The sequence below is a fragment of the Epinephelus fuscoguttatus genome, linkage group LG3 (assembly GCF_011397635.1).
Source record: "Epinephelus fuscoguttatus linkage group LG3, E.fuscoguttatus.final_Chr_v1".
In the NCBI taxonomy this organism is placed as follows: Eukaryota; Metazoa; Chordata; class Actinopteri; order Perciformes; family Serranidae; genus Epinephelus; species Epinephelus fuscoguttatus.
In genome coordinates this window covers 32,331,662-32,344,492 of record NC_064754.1, presented here as the reverse complement: position 1 = coordinate 32,344,492, position 12,831 = coordinate 32,331,662, and the positions used below count along the sequence as shown (strand labels likewise).

Here is a 12,831-nt window from a genome sequence, read left to right as displayed (position 1 = left end):
GGAAATTAATTCTTTATATAATCAACACATATTTTTACTGGCAGCTTACCTGAGACAGCCTTCCTGTGCTGAGCGTCGAGGGCCTGGTCGATCTCATCAAACAGGTAGAAAGGAGCAGGGTCACACTTTTGGATGGCAAAAATCAGGGCCAGAGCCACCAGAGACTTCTGACCTCCAGAGAGCTGCTGCATCTCTCTCATCTCACCCTGCTTCCCTGTGAACGACACCTACACAGCACAGGGGAGGTTAAGTTTTAGACTCAAGGCAGAAATACACAGAGAAATCTGTTATTTTCAATTCATGGTTTCATTATTATTAGATTCTCTGTTCTGGGATGGATGATTAAACAGATGACCAGAATGCTTCTGTGCTGTTATGACAGCTTTGATGATGAACAGATAAATTTAGAGTGAAGAAAATCGGGTATTACTCATCCCATGACCAGCTTCACCTTGGTCCTCTTTTGTAGCTCAGCTTGAACGTGTGAATTTTATAATGAGAATTCAGGAACCACAGAGTTTTTCCTCACTTTATGCATTTCCTTACCATTTTACATTACGATACAACTGTTACAACAAAAGCATAATATATACAGTATTAAATATAGTGAGTTTAAAAACTAAAGCAAAGAGATACAGTCATTTCAACACCTTTGACTGTGCGATTTAAAAAACAGTATTTTGGGTAAGAAGTTACATTCATCATCATCTGTTTTTAAAAAAGAGAAAGGATTCTCAATCAAATGGGGAGACTCTTACCCTGATGCCAACTCCAGTAAACTGGTCCACTGAAGGAACGCTGCTCTGTGACCCAGAGCCCCTCTCACTGTCAGCCCCGCTCTCACCCTCATCTTGAGACTGGCTGCCTTCAGCATCACCCTTCTTCATTACCAATGTAGCTTTGCCTCCTGGCACCAGCTTCTGGAAAACCTCACTGAAGTTCTTCGACACCTGAGGGACAGAAAACACAGCAAGAAAAGGAACACAGTGAATATTAACGTGGGTCCGAAGCAAAATATTGTTCATTTCTATAAGAACTAGGAGCATAAATATTAAGTGAAATAATTTATCAGATTGTCCAAAAAACTGTGCCAGCAATACCCAGCTGACTGATACATAACAGACGTCTGCACAAGCTATCTAATGTCCATGGATGTATGCACCCATCTGGATGCTTTGAATGGGGTCTGATGTGCCTGCGTACCTGTTTGAAGGTGAGCTGGATGGCCTCATACTTGCGCAGCTCCAGAACATTCATGAGCTCCATGATGGATTTGTAGCCGCGGTCCAACTCATCCTGACGCTTGATTAGCTTTTCCTTCTGCTCAGAGAAGTTGACAAACTGGTCCAGAGCTTTCTTGTTGACGTGGCTGTACTTCTTCAGCTCTGTGTTGCACTGCTCCAGTTTTCGGAACAACTGTTGGAGAGGGAAAAAAAAGAGATTAATTGGTAACTTCAGGGTAAATCAGGCTCGCAGTCTGTCGGTACCTTTAAAATTACTTCTCAATGTGCGCTTTTTTTAAAAGCCTTGTCTATAATGTGGCTTGTAAGTATAATAATCAGAATAATTCCATTCTCATCCGTATTATTGAGACTGTTTAGTGTTTCAAAAGGGTTGCTCTACATCATTTATTACTTAATATCATAGAGAGTTTTCATTCACACCAAAATATACAAGCAAAAATCTGCTAAGAGTAAGCTGTGTCCCACTAGTATCAGAGGGCGCACTGACACCGCTTGTTGACTTAAAAAGGGACATCAACTCACATCCATTATTCATCTCAAAAAGTATGTTGCCAGAGTCTAATGATATCTGAAGATGACATGAACTGATTAAGAACCAGCTTAGTCTGATCAACAGTGACACGCACTCTGCAAACTCTCAAACTATAAATTCATCCATCTGAATCACTAATAACCGAGGGAACACGGGCGAGTGCCATTATTACTTGGCCCTCTCATCCACTTCTGCAATCAATGGCACCATCTTGCCCCCAAGCAGTATCCTGTGGAGAGTGATTAACTATGTGGAGTGTTTGTGAGAAAGTGTGAGGCTATTTTCAGCATTGTCAAGGAGGGGAGATGACACACACATACACAGACACACACAAACACAATGTACACACTGAGACACTTATGAAAGATGCAGCCAAGTCCACTCAACTCACAGTCTGTGCTCCCAGAGGCAGCGGGCTGAAAAAACCAGAGACAGAGCACTAACTAGTGTCTGAGTCACTGGTGAGTGGGAGGGATGTGATGGCCTCGGGTCTTATTCCTTAGGAGACCTGGGTCTGCACACACTCATAAGCTTGATTCAGGTGGTAGGATTGGATGCACAGAAAAACTGACCTTAAGTAGACGGTCATGGTTATTGTTAGAGCTGCTGTAGTTTTGTCTTTAGTGTCATTGTGAAGTCAAACTGTTTGGGACTGGCTGTCTAAACGTCTGGCACCCTAATAATTTAGCCTTGTAGCACCTTCAAGGGCTCAAAGCTGTACAAGTTCTTTTAAACTGAAAATAATTCTGATGGCTCTGTGTAATGAAAAAGCTCAGTTACCAGTGTGTTACTATCCATTCACTGTAGCTTAGCAAGGAAAGACTGTCCTGGTGGGTACCTGTACTAAACATTCAAGATATCCACTTGATTAGTCTATCCTAGAGTGCTGAAGCCTTGTATTAAATTTAGACAAGCTGCTGAATGTGTTTTTGCACAGAAGGACTATGGATTTGATCAGTTACAATGTCCACATAGCATTTTCTTCTGAGCAAAGGCCTCTTTATTCAACTGTTCCCTGTGAGGAGAGATTGTATTCAGCTGCATGTAGCTATCTTGAGAGTAAGCGCCACACTCTTTTCTTCAGAGTGCTCCAGCTTTTTTGTGAGGCTCTTCCAAGCGCTTCTAGTTGAAAATCTCTTAAGGGCTTGTGTCCACAGCGTTTTCTTTAGTAGAAAAGCGTTGGCAGGGCACGGGGGAGTGCTTCATCCTTGTGCTTCATAAAAAAGAGCTCCCGGGGCTATTTTTAATGACGTGCCCTGATGGGTATGTTTCTACGACTACACTATCTCGATACAACATTGGCTAGGTAGCTAACCCAACAGTGAGTTGACTACACAGTCAAAAACAAGCTTAAAAAGCAAACAGTGATAAAAGCTCAACACTCACTATCAACATCCAGGGACCGCCAGCCAATCGCCCCCCAAAAATAGGCTTTTCTGCCTTTATTGTGAGGGTAGATGGTAGTCTAGCTAAAGAAGCTGCAGTGACGTTACCAGCAGCTTTCTGACAAGTTTTTCAAGTCGAAGCGCTCCAAGTGGCTGCACCAAAAAGGTGGAGCGCTCTGAAATAAGATCCTGGGGACTGTGCCTTTTCTCTAGGTGGCCACATGCCCACACTCCTCACTGGAACAATTAAAAGAAGATGCCAGTGCTGAGGAAAAAGATGCTATGTGGACGCAGGCCCTAACTTTTCAGAAAGCCGTTGGTGGTGTTGTTACTGCCGCTCCTTTAGCTAATGTTACCGTCTATCCTGAGCTGCATGATATGTCAGTCAGAAACTGTCACAACAAACAGAAAAGCCCGTCTGTGACAGCAAATCAGCCAAACACTAGAAGCTACTCTTGAGTGTTGTGGTTTTATCACCATACACGTTGTGAGTTGTGTATTCTGCCCTCTGTTAATGTAACTTTAGCAAACATTCACAGCGCTAGGCAAGATTAGCTCCACTGTGATCGCAAATGGTTTCTTGTGGCAACCTACACGAGTAGCAACCATATCGCTTGCTTTCAAGATGGCGTTTTGCTGAGTTGTTAATGTTGTGCATAGTCTGTCCTTTTTCTTTAGGAATTATTCCGTTGGCTTCCCAACACATCCCGGCTGCTTTGTGTTGAAGTGTCTTTGGAGCTTCGATGGCTTTAGCGCCTCATTTGACAGGATCTCACCACATCCAACACACCTGCCAATCATCACTGCCTGCCATTATAAACCCAAAGTTAATGTATACAAGGTCTTTCCTCACCACGTGCTTTGGAGCTTTTCCAGGTGCAGGGTTGTTTCCAACATAACTGTTTTGTTTCAAAAACCAAGCCATATTGTTTGATTGCATGTTAGCTAGCTTTCTTTGGTAAAACATGTTTGTCTGTCTGATGATGTGTCATGTTTGGCTTGGTGATATTCAAACATAAGACATCATGGAAATTATACATTTGACATTTCTCTTGAACACATTTAGATATAACAACTTTTGTAAATTACCCCAAAAAAAATCAAAACTTTAATTTACTCGTACCAATTGGCATCACCTTCGTGGCTCAGTAGTTTGCACTCTGAGGCCCAACAGCTCAATTAAAATGCATTATTCGCTGTGATATTCAAATCCACATTCAGTAATAACACTGTCGCAGTGCACCTCTAAATGATGCTGATGTTGCCTGATTAGAAACTAAAACGCCACAAACCATTATGTATCCTCATTAAGCAGTGTGTGGGTGTGTTTGTGTACCTGTTTGAGTGTGAGGGTCTGGTACTTCTCAAAGGCCTCCTGAGGCAGCGAGCCGAGCTCTCTGATTTTCTTCATGCACTCTTCTTTCTTCTTGAGCAGCATGCCCTGCCTGTTGGTCATCTTCTCCAGCTCCTTGGTGTCGTGGTTGATGGCGTCATTCTGCTCCTTCTCAATGTTCTTCCAGCGCTCCATGTTCTTCATGTGGTCCTTGATTTCTGACTCTGTCTTGTCGACCAAAGAATCCAGATCTGGGAAAGACATTTGAGAGGGTGGTATGGGTGGTGTTGTAGAAGTGATGGGTTTCATTCCAATCAGACAGTGCATAAACATAGAGGTTTAGTCCCTGACTCAGAAATTGATAAATACTCTGTTATAGGCTTTTAAAGGTTACCGAAATTATTTTTTCAAAAGCAGACTGGAAAAAAATAAATAAATAAAATGATAACAGCGGGGACTCATGAGTTTCATCTTCATTTAGCAGCCACAATTACTTCATTTGGCTTTACAGCCTTCATCATCACCAACCTAATAATGTGGGGGCTATTTCTCCCACTCTGTTAAGAGACACAAGAAGAAAATCTGATTGCTCACTGAATCATAAATGGAAAATTGACATGTAAAGAGTTTTGAACAATGGAATGGATATAATGTCTACTTACGAACTGGGTCATGCTGAGAATATGTCTTTAATTAGTTAGTGACAATGATTAAATATGAATCCATGCAAATTAATTCTATTCAGTAACAACTGCCTTCTGTCAACCTCATCTGAGTCATGGAGCTACTAGAACATTTATACAACAGCCAGGCTGTCTGTGGAACAACCCATTATCCACAGTAGGTGATTTGAGGAGGGACGAGGGGGGATATCCCCCTCCCCAGACGCCGTCCTATCTGGACCCAGACAGATAACCATTAAATTATTATTAAATTTTGGCAGAGCATTTCTATTTTAAGCAGTGCATCATATCTTGCATTCACATTGTCAATGCATAGTTTATCATCTCACGTGATCCTACTCAGCCAATCAAATCTCTACATTCTGATAAACATTTCAACTCAAGTCAGTGAGTGAGAAAGACACACACACACACACACACACACACACACAAGAGACGAGACAAGACACAACAGTCAGAGAAAATGGGGGTCAGAGAAAAGTAATTTCACATGCTGTGGTCTAAAGCAAGAAAAGTAGAAGAGCGAAAACAGACCTTTTAATAAAGAGTGGTCTTTTATCCCGCATTAAAATTGAACAAATCACCTACTGATCTATACTGCGAGTTGATCTCATCACAGCAGTTCTCACTATTTGCTGATGGTTACAAGCTGGTTTCTCTAAACTTTAGGCTTCTCATCCCACTTTTGTGTTTTAAGTACAATGCGTACCTTCCGATCGTGCCAAAGTCTCTTTGACACGTTTGTTGATGCCGTCCAGTTCAGATGTTGTGGCTGTGAGCACTGTGCCTCCCTCGGTCTCTCGCAGCTCATTTAGCTCCTGTGTCAGTGCAAATCAGGCCACATCAAAAAAGAGGGTCATGCAAATTCAAACACCTCTCTTCTGACTTGTATGAATGAAAGCACTGAATCCAAGACTCTCTATGTGTAACAGCAGACAATTTCAACACATTACAATAATTGGATCATCTAACAGCTGCTAACAAAACCCTTGAACTTTTAGGTTATGCAAGGAAGTATGTATTGAATAACAAAAACACAAAACAGTATACATAAACATTTTATGGAAACAATGTATGCAGAGCCATACTATGAGACTTATTGCATGTTTGTAGGGAGTTTAAAAGGGACAGCATACCTGCTCCACTTGGTCAAGACGCTTCCGTAAGTTCTCGTTGAGATATGTTTCCACTCTGGTCATTATGCCCTCCAGTTTAATCCTCTCATTCAGCAACTGTCTGTTGTCCTATGGGTGGAGAGAGGGATCAAAACACAAACAGTTACTCTTTGCCAAGTGCAGACAAACAATATGTTATTACAATGTCAGCAACTCAGTATCTAAAAGTTCGTAACACAATTTTCTCTTGCTCTGTGTATCAGCAGGAAGAAATCAACTGCACAGATTGATGCCCTCAGAGAGCTAGGGATGCACATTTCCCAATCCACACTCAACTCCAGTTGGTGGCGATAATGCGCTACAACACTGTTGCCAACCTCTATTAAAATCCCTAAGAAAAGACAGCATGTGTATCAGGAAAGAAAATGGCAACCTCATGATAGCAACAAGAGCTCCTAAAGTTGTAGTTTTTGGCTGAACAACAAGAAAATGCAAAAAGAGAAACTGTATGTGCGCAACAAGAATAGGACCAGGGATGGGGAATAAAGTAAATTGGTGCAAGAGATGAGAACCATTTTGTAAATGGGGCATACAAAGTCAGCGTACAGCCTACACGTACAGGCCGAACTAGGGGTGAGCCCATATAGATGTGTAAACATGTACATATGTTTGAGATCATAAACGGTTATGAAAAATTAGTACACCCAAAAAAACTTTTTTTTTTTTTTTTTTAAGGGGGGTGATACTAATTGTTGACTAACTGTGAATATGACAAGAAATGGTGTGAAGCGGGGTTTGGCAACAGGTCAGTAGCCTACATGCTCCGTTCTATTAAAACGGGGCGTTCGTTAAGGGGGTCGTTCGCAAGTAGGCTACAATGAGTACCAGGCCATCAAATCACAGCATCTGCGTTGAGAGGACACAGAACTGTTTGCGCTTTTATGCATGGGTCAGTGAAGTGGCACACATGACTCGTGCTATGGACGGACGAGCCACGTATTTCGGTGCCGCTTAGAAACAGGTAATACATCTGGCTACATCTTTCCCACATCAAATAGGCTATCCGTGATCGCTTAGACCCGTGTGCGTAAAAGCGCACACAATTCTGTGTCCTCTCACCGCGGATGCTGTGATTTGATGGCCCGGTACTCATTGTAGCCCACCAATAATAATAATAATAATAATAATAATGATGATGATAATAATAATAATAATAATAACAACAATAATAATAATGATGATGATAATAATAAGTTACTGTGGACCTATATGCCATGCTTTTTAATAAAATTATCAGAGGAATTCGCTCAAAAAAAGGTCAGCCTGAATTACTTGTGTGCGTCCCCAGTGAAAATCGCTGACATGCATGGGAAACACGGCTTCTACAGGCTCGCCATAACATACCGTCAGGACTCAGGGACCAGAATTCGGGATGGCAAACCGTATTAATGGCGATATTTTGGAGTGGCGGCCTGTAACCGCTGGTTAAATAGCCCGTTCGGTTGGTAATCGGATAACAGGGGCTTTACTGGTATAATGCAATAGCACCACCCAGCGGTGAAACCCGTGTACATGAAAAAAATTACCCACTCTAAATGTTTAGAGATTTTTGTACACGAACTCACCCCTAGTGTGAACCCTTGTACACATGGGCAGATGACAACAGTTACCTCATGTTGATACTCACAGGATAAGATTTGGCCTTAAAGCAGTGCTACAAATTATGTAGGATCAAGTCTCTAGTTAATACCTTTTAGTCACCTGTAAACAACATATAAGGACCCTCATACTTACAGTCTTTGCCCAAAATTGGTACACAAACGCCTCTGTGTGTGCATTCACTTCAGTCCAGGCAAATGCCATATTAACAATAGCTCCTAACAAAGGGTTATGTCGCAAGCAATTTAATTTGACAACCGCCAACATTGCAGAGCCCAACATGAAAGGCTCCATGTTCCGGGGGCGGAGTAGTTGCGCAACGATAGCAGGAATGGCTGAGAGTTCATTGAGTTGAGAGCTGAGAGCAGCTGGCAGTGAAAGAGAAAGAGGGCGCAACACTGGATCACAAGAACAACCCACACACAGATGCTGCTACTCTCACCTTAGTCGGGTCATTTGAATACAAAAGCAGGAGGCGAAGAGGGAAGGGAAACAGCAGAACAACAAAATTAAGGTAACAGGCGTATTGTCTGAACTACATAGAGGCAGGTGGAGGGATGTGAATGCATCCACTGTTTCAGCTCATCAGTTCTAAAACGTTTCTGATCCAAATGATCCTTAAAATCCACGCCCCACATTATGACTGAATTAAAATTAAACATTGTCGTTTATTGTGGCTCCAAAAAATTTGGATGTCATAAAATTCTAAAATCAAAATGTTTTCAGGTTTTCAAATCTAAGTGGACAAAAACATTTTGCCAAAATCTGAGATAGTTGGAACTATTCTTTAACGTCAATGAGCTCTGTCAAAAATCTTTGAAGCAAAACATCTGTAGCAAAATCTATTGAACATTTATGACAATTGTAGATTGTGTCAATCATAAATAGAGAAGAAGCACTGCTCCTTAATATTGACAGCATGGACTAATTAATTGAGAACAAATAAAAAAAGGCCAGTGTCTTACATTTGAAAAAAAAGTGGGAAATGGTGGATAATTTCTGTAAGAAATAAACATGTGAATAAATACAGATATATATGAGCAGCATGTGACAGCACTGACATGTCCTACAGACTAATCCTAATGGTGCAGGGACTTCAGTGAGCAGGAACTTATTTCACCCAACCACTTTGCTACAAAACATTTTCTTAATTTTTCTCAATCTAAGACAAATCCATACTGGATCCAGAAATCATGTGACTGTTAGTTATTTCAAGGTGTGAAAATTGCACCACAGATCCCATGTTTAACAACAGACGCAGATCAACCGTCTCTGTATGATGCTCCTGCTGACCTGCTGGAGTTGACGGATCTCATCGTTGAGGTCATCCACACGCCTCTGGTCCTCCAGGCTGAGCTGAGAGAGCAGATCTGTACCGAGCTCGGCCTTCAGTGATTCCCTGGTGGACTCCATGGCGTGGAGGCTGGCCTCCAGACTTTGGAGACTGCGTTGCTGAAGAGGAAGAAGTGAAAAATACAGACTGTGAGCTGGGAACAGGCTGATCTCCAGTCACAGATCATGCAGAACAAGGAAGCATTTTCTGTTCCCTCAGGCCTCAGTGACCTTGATCTCTGGGCTTGTATAGGAGTTTAAATGATGAGATTGAAACATCATCAGTATGTGATCACCTTGGGCATGAATGTCTTCTCTGACTGCTGCCTCTTCTCCTTCAGCATCTTCATCTCTGACAGAATACTGTCTCTAGATGCCTTAAACTTCCTCTGTTGTGTCTCGATCTGCTGCATCTGGTTCATCAGCTGGTCAATCTCATTGTTAATGCGTGGAGGCAGTGATTAAGGATGTACAAGTGTTTATTACAGATAAGCAACTTCATTTCCTCTCAGTAATCACTTAGCAAAGAAATTTAAAGCTGAGCTGACTAGTCAGACTTTATCTTCTCATAGGTTTTCCAACTTGATATGACCCAGTGACTACAGGATACAGCTGTCCACGTTACCTCTGTAGCACTGCCTAGTTCTGTGAGTCAAGTCAATTTCATTTATATAGCCGAATATCACAACTCTGCATTGAGGGATTTCACAGCCTGTGCAGGATAAGACATTTTTCATCCTTAGACCCTCGATTCAGAAAAGGAAAAACTGTTTTGTTTGTTTGTGGTCTTTACTGTACACGATTTTATGGCATGTCTGTGAGTAACAAACCTCACAGACATGCCATAAAATCGTGTACAGTAAAGACCAACGTAATAAAATTACAGCACAGACAATCAGGATGATAAAATCAATATATTAACTTGAGTGCACGATACATTGCCTTTTGCAAGCCTCGCATTGCACAAACAGCCACCTGTCCTTTCAGTATAGAGCAAGGCAAAAATGCAACACACACAAATGAACTAAATAAAAACGAGAGACCTTTGTTTGTAGTGGCATTAGAGAATAAAAGGTCACAGGACGGCTTGTAGGCTTTTCAGTGCAACTCAGAGAGCTTTAACTTGATTGACCTTCCAAGGAAAGACTGTGTCATCACTAATATCAAGGCAGAGGATTAAGGAGGGCTGCACATCACATCATTAATCTAATTCAGCAGACAGGCTAATCAATCGTCCAGGGCTACAACACTCCAATGAGCCTTTGAGGTTTCACAGGACTCAATAAACACAGAAGCTAATCAATCTGCTGATTTAAAAAGAGCCGCTGAAAGTCAGAGGACTGCCCTGCCTGTTGACGGCACAGATGGAAAAAGAAGATGGTTTAAAGGCCCTCTGATAATTTTCTTGAATGGGATCAGCTGACATTAAAACACAAAATGCCCTAAATTAAATTATTTTTTAAGAAAAGAAAAAGAAACTTGTATGAAACTAAAGTGATGACCACTTCAATTCTTATGAATAAAATATATAAATCAGGTGCATTTCAATGAACTAAGTCAGTTAGAGTTGTAGCAGTTATGAGCAGTCACAAAGCAAGTGCACTCACTGCATGACCTCAATACTTCCACTGCAGTGTGGTGCTGGTGGCAAAATGAAGACAGCAACTTAAAATAGACGGGATGGGTGAGGTGCATCTCATGGTTATCGACAGGGCAGAGGTGGAGAGTGAACAACAAGAGGCTTTTAAATAATTGATCTGTTCTGACTCATCGCTGCAGGAGTGAAGGACTAGCACCATGTCATCAGCTCAGTCATCTGTTTCCCCTGCCTACTCACACATATACGTAATCACCAGGTGCACATATTAACCTGCATACGCAGTGCTGGCTGCCAGTGAAAAGCTACACAATCACACAGGTGTGCAAACAGACACATAATCATACCTAAGCGGAAGTGACCATATCCATGAACATACTGTACATGCAAACGCAAATCCTCTCTGATCCGCCTGTTTTGCCTTTATAGTCTGTCCAGAAGTGAGTCATGGCTCTGGCTGATATGACCTAACATACACTAATCCTCTTTGACCCTCTCACTGCGCCCGAGTCAGTCTCCTGCTGGCTCAAGTAGCTACATAACCCAAATGGATGTAATCCACATTTAAAATACAGGCTCAGCCATGTGACATCACACTGTAATTGAGTGACTGCTGCACTGAAGGGTGTTCTAACTTCTTTCAAAAGAGTTCCTTGATAGGACAAAGGCTCCGACACACTGCAAGGTGACATATGAATTCAAACACTTCAACAGAAGGACGACTGTGTGAAGGTCACTTTTTTCAAGACCGATATTTTCTTTTCCAACACACACTGTGACAAAATATTGACTGTGCACGACTATGATGTTTCCTACTCCAATCCTCAGAGGACGAGTGCAGAATGCCAATATCACAAGTGCCTACGGTTTATCACACTTGCTGTTTTATTTCAGTGTACTCCAGACGACAGCAGTCTAAAGCTTTCCTTGTACTGCCTGCAGCCTTTAAAAGTGAAGTGCGTCACATTTAGGGGGATTTAGTGGCATCTAGCAGCGAGGACTGCAGACTGCAACCAGCGGAAACGTCTGTCGCTTAGAATTCCTCCAGGGTTCATTGTTCAGGAGGTTTTAACTAGAGCCAAATTATCCACAGATGTCTCTTTTTCTCCACACCAAACACGTCAGATAATTAAAACTTAAAACCGTAAAAACCCTGAATAAAGCAGTTTCATGTTACAAATCACTGTGTCCCTAACACTGTTTAGCTTGTCACTGCTTAGCTCGTCATCCAAAAACTAATGTGTGCTCACCTTTTTGTCTGATAACGTAAGATCCAGACGTTTTCCTCTCCGAAACAAACCTGACCACTTCAACCAGTTAAAACAATTAATAAAGTCGTTTCATGTTTTTTCCAACAACACTCATTGCAGATTGGCTTCCAAGAACAGTGGCACATATTTAGTTTTGCTTTACCCAGACTTCAAAATATATGTATGCATATGCATCATTTTATGAAAACTGACAAACATGTCATGAGCAAAACTGATTTGGAAAAATCAGTTCCACTAATATTCATCATTTAACAAAGCGATTCAATCCTGAATACTTGGACCCTTAAGTAACAAGATGACAAACTGATTCCTGATTAACTGTTTCCAGTTTCTGCTCATATCTTAACAATATTTGAAAGGGGATGACATCTTTTTTGTGTTTCAAATGTAGAAACATCTCCACTAATGCCATGCGCTCCTCCTACGATTTGCTGTATATCTCATGGGATTCGTACTGACATAACAGCTGTTTGGTAATCATCAGTGACTCAACCATTTTGTTATAATCAATATATCTCAACGGGGATAAAAAAAAAAATCTGTCCTTCTGATGAAGTGATCACTTGGTGAAGCTTTTACAGAAATGCATTCATGACTCACTTAAACTAGTAAAGCAGTCCCAAACTCAGCCAACACAAAGAGGATGAGTAAGCTCTTACTAATTTACATCCAACCATCAA

At 41.5% G+C, this 12,831-nt stretch overlaps 1 protein-coding gene across 1 annotated transcript in view; it reads right to left on the bottom strand.

Annotated features, from left to right (window-relative positions):
• smc3 (structural maintenance of chromosomes 3) overlaps window positions 1-12,831 on the bottom strand; it is a 30,940-nt gene that overhangs the window by 2,446 nt on the left and 15,663 nt on the right. Inside the window, exons 20-27 of the mRNA XM_049571105.1 lie at window positions 9,580-9,733; window positions 9,245-9,403; window positions 6,314-6,421; window positions 5,887-5,995; window positions 4,498-4,745; window positions 1,204-1,416; window positions 759-950; window positions 50-227 (exon numbers count right to left, since the gene is read on the bottom strand). Coding sequence (XP_049427062.1) covers window positions 50-227; window positions 759-950; window positions 1,204-1,416; window positions 4,498-4,745; window positions 5,887-5,995; window positions 6,314-6,421; window positions 9,245-9,403; window positions 9,580-9,733 — 1,361 coding nt within the window. The remainder of the gene's footprint in view (window positions 1-49; window positions 228-758; window positions 951-1,203; window positions 1,417-4,497; window positions 4,746-5,886; window positions 5,996-6,313; window positions 6,422-9,244; window positions 9,404-9,579; window positions 9,734-12,831) is intronic.